Source organism: Dermacentor silvarum, chromosome 1 (genome assembly GCF_013339745.2).
Source record: "Dermacentor silvarum isolate Dsil-2018 chromosome 1, BIME_Dsil_1.4, whole genome shotgun sequence".
Lineage (NCBI taxonomy): Eukaryota > Metazoa > Arthropoda > Arachnida > Ixodida > Ixodidae > Dermacentor > Dermacentor silvarum.
Window position 1 is genome coordinate 17,559,663 of NC_051154.1, and position 16,198 is coordinate 17,575,860.

General features: G+C 48.2%; 1 protein-coding gene across 1 annotated transcript in view; it reads right to left on the reverse strand.

The window, feature by feature from the left end:
* The window catches only part of LOC119457450 (protein slit), a 287,783-nt gene that overhangs the window by 223,917 nt on the left and 47,668 nt on the right, over positions 1 to 16,198 (reverse strand). The window contains exon 2 of the mRNA XM_037719017.2: positions 5,523 to 5,594. Within this exon, the coding sequence (XP_037574945.1) occupies positions 5,523 to 5,594 (72 nt within the window). The remainder of the gene's footprint in view (positions 1 to 5,522; positions 5,595 to 16,198) is intronic.

Consider the following 16,198-nt stretch of genomic DNA (forward strand, 5'->3'; position numbering starts at 1 on the left):
GAAGTAAATATATTTCTCTGCTATGTTATTTTAAGAGATGATGATAATGATGATTTAATGGCATCCTTTTGGAAACAGGGCGGTGACAAATAGTCACCTATGTGTAGCCTGCATGATTTAATCAGGCATGCTATACATGGTGTTAACGCGAGAGCGTTAACACCATGTATAGGGCCCTCGCGTTAACACCACCCATGTCTCCAATATCTCCCTGGTATGTTAAGGGCACCGTGTTGCAGAAAAACCGGCGTCGGCGTTAAGCATCGGCGTTAAGCATCGGCGTTAAGCATCGGCGTTAAGCATCGGCGTTAAGCATCGGCGTTAAGCATCGGCGTTAAGCATCGGCGTTAAGCATCGGCGTCTGGCGGAAATAATCATGCCGAACCACATCATCCCGAACCACCCCGACCACACAGGCCCTCCGCGTGGCGCAAGGCGTTAGTGAACAAAAATTGAATTTTTCAAAGTAAAATCCGTCAGAAAAATCGTAAAGTACGACTTAACCACAACCTACAGGCGTGATAGCATCGGATTGTAATTTGAATATACGAGAAAAAAGCCTGATAAGCAGCCAGGGATCCTTGAATGCTACCGCGTTCCACTCTTAAAGGCGAAGCTTAAGCGCCCTCCAATTCTGATGGTGTTTCGCTGTACTTTGGTTCGAGGCAACACTAAGGGGAATGTTGAAAACCGAGCCTTTCTAAATTTTGGACACGCGCGCGCCTCGGGGCAACAGCAAACAATAACATAATAAAAAAAAAGGTCCTAGGGCCTTCACATTTTGATCCTGTAAAAATGTCTTCCCAGCGATGCATTTGTGTTTAAAAGTGAAGCCGACTTTAAGGGGATCAGTGTAAGCTTGGTCTTTGTAAGCTGGCTTTCCCACGTTATGTGTTGAAGTGAAGCCTACTCATAAAGAAAAATGTGATACGAACGGATCCCGAATTACGCTATCGCGTTCCACTCTTAAAGGCGAAGCTAAAGCGTCCTCCAATTTTTTATCTAGCATTTTTGTATACATTTCATTACTCTTTCTTTTTTCCCTCAATATCTCCCTTGTACATTTTACCTATGACTAAGAGATCAAATCAGGTCGTATCAAACTTTTCCCTGCTTTTTTTCCCCACCAATACTCTAAACGTCTCTTGCTTATCTCGACTGCCGACTGGTTGGTGCTTCCGTCCACTTTAAACCCAAGCGCTTCTGGAAGGTGTACGTTGCCTAATGTTATCACCGGGTGAATCCCTTCACATTCCATTAGAATGTGTCGGAGTGGTCTCCCGATCTTTGCTGCAGCATACAAATGTCTCATCTAGTTTCGAATATTTGCTCCGGTATGTTAGGCAACCAGCTCGAGCCTCAAGTAGCAAGGCACTGCCCTTTGTGTTATCGTACAGATTTTCCCTTCTAATTTCTTCTCATTCTTGTAAATATCTATGGTCCTTTTTGCTTCTATTCTTTGCATCCAATTCCCTGTCTCCGTTTCTCTCACTTTCTTTCTGATGACTCCTGGTTGTCTATTTACAGTTTCGATTATCCTGTACTTGGTTGTCAACTTCCTTGACCTCTTCCTCCATTCTGTGTCCGCGCTTTGCAGGTACGGATACTTGTGCACTTTAGTCGCCCATTTATTTTGATCCACGTTCCTGAGCCCTTCAAAACTAATTTTGCTCTGTGCATCTCTGACTTCAAAAGAGGCCCAACTCGTGTCACCCTGCACTGCCTCATTTGTGGCTTCACTGTGGGCTCCCAAAGCCAACCGGCCTACCGATGTTTGGTTAATTTCCAACCCCGACAAGATATCCGATTTTGAGCACAGCTCTGGCACCATTACCCCTTCCTGATATTTATTGTGGCCCCAAAGTGCTCCGTTTCATTATTGCTGAAGAACAGACTCAGCGCGCTTAGCGGATCAAATGCGCAACACATTTCCGATCAGCGCAGTATGCGCCGACGTAGCTGCCTCAACTATAGCGCTGCTGATGATCCGATGGCGTTGTTTAACGTTCCTCAGTCACCAGCGGTGCCCCGACACTGCGCCGCGCGTGACCGTCAAGCAACGCTGCAGGCAACTGCTGCGCAGCCTCTGCCGCTGACATCTTCTCGGAAGCGACGACTATTTTGAAGCGGTCACGTCACAGCACGGCTCACACCGCGGGGAGCCCGCTACCACGCGCCAGCAGGTGCCAAACAGCGGCGCTGTTTCTCTATTTCGCGCCGGGAGAAGTGGCTATATACGTAAGTGCGCACCCGCTGTTTCCTTGTGCAACCCTTCTGCTTAGCGCCGTCGTCAGGTCCCGACGCCTCGGTTTGGGCTCTCATCATTGCCCGCTATTTTCTGCCGCGGACGGGACGACGGACGCTGCCACTTCGAATTTCACTTGCCAGCACGCACAGGTCAGGCTCAGTTGGTGCGCCTAGAGATATTTTGTGCGCAGCTGCCTTCACTCGGCAGTCAGTAGAAGTAATAACAATAGGAACGCGTTTACTGGACAGTTCGCGGTGTAATGGACTTACGGTCCATGAGTGTCTTTCTAATTTCAGGCGCGGAACAATATCGTTCCCTCCGAGAAACAAACAAAAAAAAAAAAAAAAAAACGCTTCCGATGCACACTCACGATGACGCACTATATGACTCGGGCACTGTGATCGCTTAAGCAGGTAATTGCCGATTACATGCAATAAAGAGTACGGGAGCAAATTATCATTGTTATAGGCCAAAAACAAATACCCAAAAGACGGTACAAAATGAGCAAACAAACCACAAGCAAAATGAGGCGCTGAGGCGCAATAGAAAGACAGTTTTGCGGTTTTTGAGGTGGTGCCACTTTTTTTTTTTTTTTCTATTTCTAAGGCGTCCATTGCTTGATAATACATGTACAGGGTGCCCCAACTATCATTAAGCAAGATTTAAAAATATGGATATGCCTCGAGCTAGACAGAACCAAGGTAATGCTGTTTGCCGTCGCTTGAAGATACTCAGAGTATTTTTGCATTCCGCGTAATTAGGTAAAGTTAGTCGTAATTAATCAACTTCTCAAATATTATAATTAGATGAAAATGTTGAGAAAATTGTAGAGCAACATGAGGAACTACCGATACACCTTTCTGTTCCTCAATACGTACTACATAAAAGTTTTTCCGAGCGTGAAAAAAGCCCGCGAATACACGCAAAACTGCCGCGCGACTGGCCACTCGAGGCACTTAACGCGTATTCGCAGGCTTCTTTCACGCTCGGAAAAACTTTTATGTAGTACGTATTGAGGAACAGAAAGGTGTATCGGTAGTTTCTCATCTTGCTCTACAATTTTCTCATCAAGATTTTCATCTAATTATAATATTTGAGAAGTTGATTCATTAATTACGACTAACTTTACCTAATTACGCGGAATGCAAAAATACTCTGAGTCTCCAAGCGACGGCAAACAGCATTGCCTTGGTTCTGTCCAGCTACGTGGCATTTACATATGTTTAAATCTTGCTGCGTGATAGTTGGGACACCCTTGTATGTAGATTATATATATATTACCCAACCTAAAAAGATTCCGCAGCGACAAAAGCGGAAAAAAATACTGTTTACGAGGGGTGTCACGCAAGGAGACGTAATCCCTTTATTGTTGACTACATGTTTATAAGAAGTCATCAGGATGCTAGATTGGGAAGAATAAGGGCTAAAGATTTACGGGGCACATCTAATCAATCTGAGGAGTAAAATTGGCCTCTTCGGCAACGCTGGAGATAAAGGCAACGAATAGTCGATGGCATGAAACGTGAAGCATGAAGCGGCGGAGAGTTGAGGATTATTATGCAAAGAGAAAATTGATATTTGGCAGCCTGGTAAAGGCGCGAGGAGTCGCCATTGGCAGTGCAGGAGCGCGTTTATCTAGGTCAGGGATGCGCGATTCGGTACGCATGTTCTATTGTACGCATAAAGTCGAGCTTCCGCAGCTTTTGTAGCAGAAGGGATTTGTCTTAGAGCGAAGCTGTCTTTGCCTTCGACTTTTCCACTGCTGCTGCTGTCCTGCACGCCGCGTCGGGGGATGGTTGAGAACACATGTAATGTACATGGCAGGAGCGCGGGAGACCTTTCCAACGAACTTCGGTGGCGTCGCAACAATGCCCTCCGGAACTCCCTAGCCGTTGCCACAATACTATCTGGAATTCCCTGGCCGCCGACACAATGCCCTCTAGAAGGCTGTAATTACGCGTGAGTCCCCCGCATTTCAGAAGCTGCGGAGCTTCCCTTTGTAGTCACGCGCTGCAGCCCAGAGGGGAGATAGAATTGCAGACAGAGTAGACGGAGAATGCAATGCGTAAAGCCAGAGTCCTTCAATGCTCTGGTAAAGCCAACGCCGTGACGAAACGAGTGAATAACGATCTTTCGCTCGTGGCAGCTTGCATACATGGGACGATGGCGAGAGAAGGGAAGGACGCCGCCAGAAAGTATGCTTCGTTTGGGGTCTCTTCAATAAAAAAAGAACGCTACTACTAGACATGCCGACATTTGCGGAAGAACTGTAATAATAATAACAATAATAACCATTCAAAGTATGGTACGGCACGGTTCTCATATTTCTGAAAAATAAACACCGCGCAGGTTTGTCCAAGCCGACAACTGACGCACCGCGTGCAGACGCAAAGCCGCATTAAAGCTCCGCGGCGTCAAAACAGCAGTACGCGAGCGGTGGTCCAGCATAATCAACGCTTCAGCCCCGATGTCGCCAGCCTGCAACACTGGGAAGCCGTGCTGCGCGACGGAAGCCCGGGTGGCCAGCGGACGCTGGTCCGTCGGGCAACGGACGTGGCGGCGACTATTTCTCCTAAGGCCTAAAATAAAAGGATTTCTCACCCACCGTGCGATGCGCCGTGTCAGGGAATGACAGCGCTAACAACGTTTTCGCAGGCTACGAACAATGGCGCACATGAGCGCGTCGAGCAAACCGGTCTCGCTGGGCGCTCTGTGTACTACTTAGACAAGTGCAAGTGGTGCAATCAAGGTAACATTTAACACCACATCATCATTGTCGTATGCCGTCGAAGTCATGCCAAACAACATCGATGAAAACAAAAACCGCAGAAAGCTTCGCTTACATCGATTCCCGCGATGCGTGGGATCTGAATATTTTTAGCACTGACTTTTTTTTTTTTTTTTTTACCAGCCCGTGATATGCAAACTGCACAGGGATAATGTAGCGATTCTATTCCGATTATTTTCATTTTCGCGCGTTCTCCGAACGGCGTCCGCCTACATTATCACCAGGATCGGGCTGTCGCGTGCGGTGGACAAGACCCGAGCACGCTAAATTTGTTCACCTCAAATACGCGAAACAGTTGCACGTACCAAACAAGAGAAACAAAATCGTGCCGATGAATCTGCTTGCTTACGCGAACGACCGCGTTTTTAAAGCACCCTTCTCCAAAATATTTACTTTCGCTGCTAACACTTCCTTCTCTCTATTTTATCACATAGGTGAAGTAGCACAACAATGCCACACTGGAGCCAGAGAAGTGCCATCACTTACAAGATTCGAAGCTTGTTCATTCCTCGGAAGTCATCCTTGCCGATCACGCTGATGTTGTTCCCTTCCAGGTCCCTGCATGAGAAGGAAGGGTTCGGTCACGCCACGTAACAAATAAAAACACAATAACACTGTCTTCTTCAGCAATACACCCATTTCGAAAGTAAGTAGTAGCGCTACGTTACCGCCGTAAATAGCGAAATCCATACCGACAAAGCTTTAAACAAACACATTTCACAGGAAAAAGCTGCTCAAAAGAAGGAATGCAGATGATCTCATTGGTATACACCAAAAAAAAAAAAAAAAAAAGCGACGAATTACGCTCAGAAAAGTAACTATAAACCGAGGCCCACCTCCTGAAGCAATATTTGAGGGGAAAAAAAGAAAACAATATTCTGTTTTAAAAGGTCAGGTTAAACTCTGCGAACACAATTTTGATGCCTAAATATGTTTCTCTGACGCTTCGACAAAACGTGAATCAAAGTGCAATGGTTGAAGACTGGTTGAGTTGGTGAAAAGGCAGATTGAAAGAGCGCTCTGCCTGTCCCTTCTCCTATAAGTATGTGCGCGCTGTGAACACATCCAAGATGCGATGTGCAATAGTTTGTACACGAGCAGAGCAATATGAGTGCAGCAAACACGTGCGTGCTTCTTGATGGGTAGCTGAATGGATGGAGCAACTAGGCACGCGTAATGCGGAGGGCGTGGGTGCGGCGCCCACAGGCGGCTAGTTGTACATTCGTGCACTTTTCATTTACCTTATCATTTATACGCTTCAATCAAAAACAACGAATAATTTCTCCTACGCTTTCCTGGGCTTCATTAACTGCTGGCTGCATATGGTCGTGCAAAATCGGGCCACTTGGTTTCCCTTCTTGTTAACGCGAGGGTCAATCACAGTAAGCGTACGCCGAGTCGAGTGCGTAATCAATGCTGAGCGAGAATCGGACGTCCCACAGTAAATCGAACTTTTCATCTATGTTCGAATGTCAAGCTAGTACGTATTTGAACGTATCTGAATTTGGACGTATTTGAAGAAAACAATATCGTAGTAATATCAACTGTAGGAAGACTGGTGTTTTTACGCCAGTAGAACCTCACTCGCGGCTAACCTCGCCAAGCCATTGCTGAGACAGAATGGTACCAAATCGCGGCTACGAGAAATTACGAAGACAACATTCTGAACCATTGTCATGACATGACAAATGTATGTCGCTCACAGCGCCACTTGCCTTCAGTAAAAGTAGTTGCGCAGGCGAGCGTTTATCGGCACCTTCTGACAAATGCGGAACAGGAATATGTTTGGGAATGAAGTCTTTCTGTCATGTGCACCATAAATAAAGTTCAAGGCTGATGACGTGGTCTTTGCCGAAAGGCCAACCAACATACGCCTGGGAAAAAATAAGCAAATAAGAACAAGTGCAAAGACGTCGATCTTGTAATGCTCAGTTCCAATGCCAGACTAAGAACGTTTGCTACAAACTGCCGGCCCAGGAGCACATGCTCAGCAAAGATGAGCCTATACGGACCCGTCCAGACTACTCCGCTGAAATCAACAGATTCGAACGAAAGTCCGTGTGAATGTGATTTATTTTGATGAAATTGGAATTGTTGGCAACTATTGTGTCGTCAGTTTCTCCACAAGAAATAAACTGCTCGATGATTGCGTGACGTACGTCCTCTACTGTGTAGCAAACGACACCAGTCTGCAGGTGCGCGCTTCGTGGTCCTTTTGCAGTCATGACTTGCGTCAGACTACTAAGCGGCCTTTCCTTTTGAGAAAGTGGTGACTCACACAATAGCCTCTCCCACAAAAGCAGAAGAATATACGGATTCGTTACTTCCCACAAGTCTGATATGCTCTGCGCTATCTGGGGCGAGCAAAACAAGCACCTGTCAGATAAATCCAACGATGGACGAAGTTACCGCCTCTGTTGATCATAGCGGAACTCGTAGCTGTGTGAACTTCTAAATGAGCGCTACGAACGAGACAGAAAAAAACACCCTTTTGCAAAGCTGTTTGAAAGATGCTTTTGCAAATTCACTATATGAATCCGCCTTTTTCATTTTCCTGTGCTGCTCTCGGCCGCACACCATTGGAAACGTTTTGGACGAGTGCCGGCATGGGTGCTGGGGCATTCCCCTGATAACCTGTGTGCCTTGCACCCAACGTTGAATGCGAGTCGGTTGTGCGTTTTCTGGATCGCGAATAATTATGAACGGCTTCTCTAGGGCAGCATGTCGTTCCTGGTAGCTACGTAGCACTCGCCGACCACTGGATGACAAGGCCTGAGCGCGCTCTTGTGCTAACAAAGCGGCCGAAAACTCGGCCATTTCAGACAACGTGGTATTTGTCGCCGCTGATTTGTGAAGTTGCAGTTCGCTTTTTTATTCCTTTTACACATTCTCTAGACAGTTCGTGTATTCGATTCAAGAAGCCCTAGAGCGCCACCTTCCACGTCGGATTCCCAAATTACCAAAGCAGTGTATTTGTTTACATCGGCATGTACGGCCACAGCTCGTCGTTAGCTTCAATTATGTAAAATCACCGTGTCGCAGATATAAAATGTCGAAACGTTGCGAAATATACATATCTGCGCATACTAGCCACGTCGTTTCACCCTGAGACAAGTCACTATGACCTGCAGGGCCCCTTCAACAACGACGACCATGAGCCATACGGGTCGTTATTAGTCGCTTTTGTTTAACTTCATCATTCTTACAGTTAACGCGTTCCATAAATTATAGTTACGGAAAATTCCTCGCATATAAGCGCTAATTTATCGGGCGTGTAGTTCTGGCGCGGAAACGCGCACGCAAGTGCTGACACTGTTGACAACTGGGCAAAACAATTGTTTATGCTGCATGCTGTGCCGAGGCACCGTGAATTGTTTCCCATTTGACGTAGAGGTAAACAGTGCACCTCTGGAATTGAGAAATGTGTCAGCATAACAACACGTACAGACCCACCCGTCAACGCAGTTGCACTTCATTCAGGAGACGCACGCCAGCGAACGCGACTGGCAGCCTTCGGGAACGGTGATGTATACTGCCATGTTGGCACAGCGCTGTGTAGCCGCTTGCCGCTTATTGTGTGCGCAGCGTACGAAGTAAAAAGTGCCCAGGCCAGAACAAAATTATAAAAGCAGTTTCTTTCGTCCTTTAGTTCAGGTCCGCCGGTAGCGGCTGCAAGAACTCGGCGGCTCCACTATAAAGTCAACCTTCGCTGAACAGGATCAACATCATGCGTACGGCTTTGGGGGGATGTTTGTGAATTTCAACTTCGAAAGCATGGGCGCTATAACGTAAAATGATTCCAACCTGTTTTGATTCCAAACTCTTGACGTCAAATTTACGTAACCACCAACGCAAGGATCGGGAGGTGACCCGAAGAGTTGTCTGAACAACCCAATCAACCACTCTCCTCGTTTACAGGAGGTCACCTTTGTTCGTTTTCAAAACCAATAACATTGCCTACACTCAGCGGTTTTTCTTATCTAATTGGCTGACAAGAGGCAAGGTGCACGCTCTAGTGGAGAGGGTTTCGATGGGGCCGAGCCAGCACAGTGAAAATAGATAACTGCATGAAGAGGGTGGTGCCGGCTTCTCCGATTGGTCCGCTTCGCCTTACTTAGTTTGCGGTGGCTGGTCGAAAATCACGGCGGCGTGCAACGGAAGGATAAGAATGCCGCTAAAACGGACCCTCAGCAAGGAAGAGTTGGCAGAGCGATGTCGTATGCATGCCGAAAGGGCTCGATAACGTTTTACTGCCACGCAAGAAGGTTTATCAGGCGCCAATAAATACATGCTCACCGGCAGGTTCGAGTAGCGAAGGCCTGAGCGATCGGCGGGCAACCATCTCCTATTCCTTTCGGAACGGGGGAGTCTGTAGCTATTTAGAAAAATTTTCAGTTTTGTTCGGCATATTAATGCATTTTTTTCGCGTACACGTCAATTTGACGTGGTGAGTTCTGGTGGTTTTGTGAGGCCGCGTCACAGACAGGCGAAGTGGGCGTATAGCCAGAAAACATTGGACCAATAGCAGAGGGCTAATAGTGAAAAGGCATCGAATCAGGAATGATTTTTCTTTTATGCGGTTTAATCATGCATAATCAGTGTGTACACGTTATATCAGATGAGGAGCTATCGCGGTTTTCGTGGCGTCGCGTGACAGACAGGCGAAGTTGGGAGCGGCCCGAAAACGTTTTGACCAATCGTGGAGGCTGATTGCAGAAATTGGAATCAAAGCAGTTTGGAATCATTTTACGTTATAGCGCCGCATGTTTAGACTCATTTCGGGAAAGATTAAATAGATAAACAAGCGAAGACGTAGCGGCTATCGCATTATCAGTTCGCTCAGCGGCCGACCGAACAGGGACCAATTGAACGGTGGTCGGCAGGCTGATTTTGTCGGCGCCGTCTGCACGAAAGCCCGTCACACTATGACGACTCGCGATCGTCAATTGTACTGTTGTCGCCTTAGTATGATAAAACAGTGTCTCAGCCACACGCGGTCAATTGTTTGAAATTCTGGGGTTTTACGTGCTAAACCAATTCGACCACCTGGTGTCCTTCAACGTGCGCCCAATGCATGGTGCAAGGGCGCTTTTGCATTTCGCTCCATCGACGGTCAATCATTGGCGTTAGCGTCTTAAAAATGTTACCGCACCTAAAACGAGTACGTGAAGTCAGGTTGCAAGAAGACTGTCAGTAACGTGATGTTCATTGAAGTGTCGCCATATTGTGACGTAGGGGTTTCAGATCAATTTGCTTGCCATCAATGATAGGTAACTGCTACAATTGTTCACGGCGTACAGACCGGACGAAGCCACGCCGCTTTCCACTTTAAACGCGGAGTTGCAGCCGTGCGCTACGCACGTTTTGGGTGCTGCACCGACACGGAACTATCGGTGGAGTCGCAACGCGCTATACGGCACGAGCGTCTGCATGCAGTATACGCGTCTGTGCGCATCCTGAACCCCTCCGAGATCAGTCAACGCGCGCGGACCCTTTCAAAATGCTAAGCGACCATTTCGCTATAGGGCATGCACCGTACCCTGTTGCGGTTATGTGGGACGAGCTGCCACTCCTCACCTGCGCCGTTATTTCTCCTCTACAGCCTGCTCCTCTACAGGTCCTCTGCACATGAGCTGCGTCAACTCCTCAGACCTCCCTAACTCGTGCCCCTGGTCTGTTCGAGTGCTCCTGACCCGCCTGTCTGCACCCGCTCTGCCGCCAATGATGACTGTCGCCCACATAGCTGTCATTCCATAGTCGCAGCCATGGTCGCAGCCTACTTCGGCACAGCGAATCACTCTGTGCATCCATGCGTTCGATAAACTCATTCCTTCGCGTGGTTCGCACCTTCCGGGATGCTTAAAACGTCGTGAGAAGGCTGCACTTACAAGGTTCTGCGCGGACACTGCTTTGATATACTGGTAACTTGGGCGCCCCGTGCAGAAGAGCTTGTCTCTTTCACCTCCACGGAGGCGACAAGCACATACTCGAAGAACGTCTTCTCAGAATCTCAGAAGCCTGGAAGATAACCAGGACGACCACCTAACCTCCACCCGTGGACGCACGGCCCCTTCATTCCAGCCCGGTTCAGAATTCATTCAGGATACCTTTTTTTCTCTTTTTTTTTTTTTTTGCCAATTTATGCGAAAAGGCGTGCAGGAACAAGATACGAAAAAGACTGAAGCAGTGAAGAATACCGATAGAACGACGGAGAAGCTAATCCTTGAAAGCAAGCCTTTGATTAAATTTTTTCGTTTGCTATACAATGAGGCCCAAATTCAGGATAGACTTGTCCGCAAGTGAAATTATGCGCCAGAAGGGACGCTCTACACAAGCTTCATCATGTCACGAGACTGCGTTCAGCCGCTGGTAATGGCGGACTCTACGCACTCCCTAAAACCACCGCAATTTCGAAAAGTAGACGACGACTGCCAATTGGGCGCGAGGAACGCCGGTATACTTCCTTGTGCACCCCTGCTTGCTCTGGCCTTTGACCAGTTCGCGCATCCTTTGTCAGCGCATGTGTTCAGAGAACCTTGTCTAATATTTCTATTCCTTCTTGCCCCTGTGCAGGTAGACAACCGGACACTTCGTTTCCATTAACTTTACTATCTATTGTCTCTGCTGGATCTTTCTGGAGCGTGAGTGCGCAGACAGAGCCGTGGAAGACAGCTCCGTGGCAGAGCGTGCGGACCAATCTGATTCTGCCACCGGAATTCAGCAGAAGTAAACCGTAGTTGATTGAGCCCCATCATCATCACTATCTCTATTCTAATAGTAATGACAATCTACAAGTCGTGGTATGAAGTACATAGCAGCATAATTTGATGAAATATGCGCGCTGACTAAAAAAAATGGAGTTTTACGTGGAGTTTTACGTTGTGGAGTTTTACATGCCCGAACCACGAGTTGATTAGGAGGCACGCCGTAGTGAGGGACTTCGGATTAATTTCGACCATGGGGTTCTTTAACGTGCACACAATGCACGCTACAAGGGCGTTTCCACGCTACACGCGTTTGCACAATGCACGCTACAAGGATGAACCGACATCATAGATTGGATTTCTAGCACAGTAGAAAGAGACTCGTCCGTTGCCGTTTTCCGCAACGCCCACAAAGCGCATGTGACCAACGCCTTGCGTATTCGAAACCGTGCGCTCGCTGGAATGACGCCACACTGCGAGTGCGCAGGCATTCTGGTGACTATAAGAGGTGAAGCCTGAGTTTCTATTGGAAGATCGAAGTTTCTATTGGAGTCCACGCATCCAAGAAGGTGGCTATAGTGGGACTGTTCGCGGGGCACTGTGATTATGCATTCTTAACCGGAAGTGACGGAAATGACGCCGTTACGTCACAGGCGTAAGATATTAACAGTTCCACTAATACAGCTTACGGTTGGGTTCACTGGTATGATCTCACAGCTACGCGACAGACGGGACCATAATAAAGGTAAAACGAGCTCAAGTTTGTTCCCTTACTCTCTTTGTATTTCGTTCGTCGCGTAGTTCGTAGCCATTAGTTCTTTTCCAAGCTGGTTTCGAACCGCGGATCCCGGGTTACGGACGCGAACGCTCAAGCCCCGCCGCGCTTGCAGCTGCGCGGCGGGAGGAACCTTTTCGCCCTCGCCGTGCGCACGGTGTCTCTGCGGCGCTTAAACCCACACGGAGAGCGAGCTGGCTTTGTGCGGGACATGAAAGACTCCGCTAAGAATCGCAGGCGCTGCATAGGCAAAAGTTCCGCCTTAAGATGAACCGCCGCCTTTCACAACGCTGCAGGAACACCGCGACAGACTGAAGCGCTGTTTACAGACGACAATGCCTTTCACCTGACGCCCCGACAACCCGTTCGTGCGCAAAACGATTCGCGAGAATGGTTGGCAGCGAACGAACGACCGAACAGTGCATTGCAAATCTCGACGCTGCGCGCAGCATATGCGGTGTGAGCCACTCGGCCAACGCATTCCTCGGCGCTTGAATGGCGGTTGCTGTGCAACGCTTCCGGGCAGCCCATTCGAGGGCGTTCACCTACGACGTGACGGAGAACGCACGCAGCAGAGAGGTACACCACCGCGCCGCCGTTCGAGACGCCCGCGCTCTGAAGTAAAAGTGATATGGTGCACACGTTCCTGCTTCCAAGACGTTCCCGTACGGGAGAGACTGCTAACACAGTCTGCGGGGATCACCACCAGAAAGGCTTGCTATGCTTGCTTTTACTTTACTCTATCTTTTGTTTATCTTTAGTTTTACTTATGTATTTATTCTTATAATGTCGAGATAGAGCGCCTTCATTTTTTCAATAGGTCGTATGCGACCATGTGTTGTGTTTTTCTTTTCTCTCTCTCTATCTCTCTCTTGTCTCGGGGCATATTCCACATTAACTTCTTGTATCCGTCATTCTTTACTTTCGCACGTTTCACATTGTTCATTATTTGTTCTTTTCTTTGCTTTCTGCCCTCCTCCAACAATAAAGCTTCTCTTTTTTTCCCTTTTTTTTTTTGCATACGTTCGACCATCAAACGAAACAAATTAGTTAGGCGCCAATGCGACAATTATTGCGCAGCAGACGAAAGCGTGAAATGGCAGCTGCATGCGCCTCACAGCTGTAGCTTATAAAAAGCGAGTCCCGCGGTTGTAGCATAAAGGCCAAATTGGTTTTATAGCTGATTGCACTTACTGTAAATTGCAGAACTGAGCATCCCCGATTGGCTTTGCTGATTATGTATCTATATTGCTTCAATAATGCAGTGAACTACGCACAATTAGGGCAGAGCAGCCTGCCAAGAATGAAATGGCATACGGCGCTGGATGTGTTCGACCTGTCCATCAAACACAGCAACACAATTTTTTCTTAACAAATACGACCACATTAAAAGCCCATATATGGACACATTAAAAATTGAACAGATATAGCCACATTTTGCAAATACGGGTCAAATAGGCAGCTCATATACCATATATGGCAGTCTCTCCATGTATGACCATATTGAAAATTGGGGCAGATATAGCCATATTGGGCAAACATGACCCCTTATATGCCCATGTATGGGCATATATGGCCAATGTTTAGTATGTCCGATTTTTGCAGATACCATTCCAGATACGACAGTTTCGTAAGAGACGGCACGGAGTGCGAGAATGCGGTTCCACGGCAGAGAATCGGCCTCCAACGCCGCAGCCGAGGGAGCACGACTCGAGTCAAGGCCCCGCCGTGAATTGGGACAAATGGAAGGATCCGAGTCCCTTCCTCGCGTCGCAACTACGAGGGGAGAACGCACCACGCGCATCCTTTGTGCGCCGCGACGGCGGCCACAAAAGGAGTAGAGGCCCCCTCCTCGCGCCCCGAACAAATGCCGCTTCCTGCAATCGCTGCGATCAGCAATGGCACTGGCGTGCAGCGCGGTCGAACCCGACGTGGGAAACCCTTGACGCGCTGTGTGCGCGAGCCTCGATGTCGGATAAAGCCCCAGAAACATTTGCGCTAAGGCGCTGGCTGCATACAGTGATGCACCATAGTGATTACTTTAAGCGGCGGAACCAAACCAATATATACTTTCCTCCCAGGCATCAGAGCATCATGTATCGAAAACTTCGCCGCGCGCCTCGGTGCATCATACTAGGTGTCACCAAAGTGTCCTTCTGTGCGACGAGATCTACAATATCGCCAGCCTCCCCCTGTCTAACTGGTATCCACAAGAGTTGTGCGATCACGTTTCCTGTTCGCGTCGAAAGCCTGATTATGAAGTGATCATAGTGTCATCTCTCTGCACTATCCATGAAAACCTACCGTCCTCTACATCTGGGGTCATTGAGCCCGTTACCAAACACGGCTGCCTCATTTTTAACTGCAGTAGCGGCGTTCAAGACAATGGTATGGCGCTCCGTGCTTTGCAATAATGCTGAACGGTTCTACAAATCACGCTCAAAAGAAAAATACTTGGCCTATGGACCGCGGAACTACTGAGAAGAGCACTTAATTGTCGCTCTTTTGGAAGATATTAGGCTTCTATTATCCTATACGTGTCTGAGCTCACTGCAATAAATGTACCAAAGCTAAAGATCATAACTGCGTCATGAACGTTTAATTTTGTTATGATTAGTTATGCGTTATGTAGTTCTGCGTGTTTTATGGAGTCCTTGCAGTACTCGTCTACGGAAATTTGCATGTTCATGCTGGTTCTTGTACCCTGCCCTGTGCCTTCCTGGGCTCATGTGCCAAACTTTTTTTTTTTTTTTTGCTTACCCTCCGATGAGGAACAGCTGGCGCCTTCTCGGGGGCCGAGCTTTGTTCTAAATTTGTATCATTAAAAAAATATTGGTACACGTTCACAGCAGCATCCACAAAGCCATACTCCGAATGGATACAATATACAATCACCTGCAAGAAAATCACCAAACGCTATGACAGCGTGTCGCTTATCCGAGCACGACCTTGAGTGTACGGAAACTATTCAGTGCCGCTCGTATTGCGGGCAGCCAATAAGCAGATGCTCCATGGAGAGGGTGTTACAATGGATGCTAGCCGCGTAAGTGGTCTATTCTGGTTGACAAGACAAGCAGTTAGCAACGTATAACCAACTTAACTGGCTGACAAGGTCATTTTTAATGTCAATATACATGCCAACTGGCAGTAGGCTCGCTTTAACTGCGCCATTGACCATAGCGACTGGGTGTTGACATGGATCGAAGCCGTCACATGTGGCAGTACCACGCCCGCGTTGGTGTGGCGGGACCGCCGGGTTTGATGGGCAGGCCCACACCATGTGGAAGGGGTCCGCGAACGGATGGTCACAGTGTGGGAAGGCCTCGGAGAATGCCGGGTTAAAGTGTCTGAGTATGGCCGGGCACAATACCGTGTTGGTGTAGAGACGGAGGAGCCAGCGCTCGTCCGCCTTGTTTAGGCCCGATGCCGGTGCTGGGAATCTGAGCCTGTGCGATTTGTACAGGGCCGTGATTTCTTTGAAGGATGTAGCCGGATTCCATTCCATTCCCATTCTCCCTACCCGAGAGAGCTGGGAGGCTGCCCTGCTCGGCTGCTCGACCCTGGAGGATCAACGCGCCCTAGTGGCCCGAGCGCGTGCTGCAGCAGAAGCCACAGGGGTTCCGGACTAGGGACCCCTCCTAGATTTTGTGAGAGGCTGGCCATTAAGGCCGTCCCCAACTCTC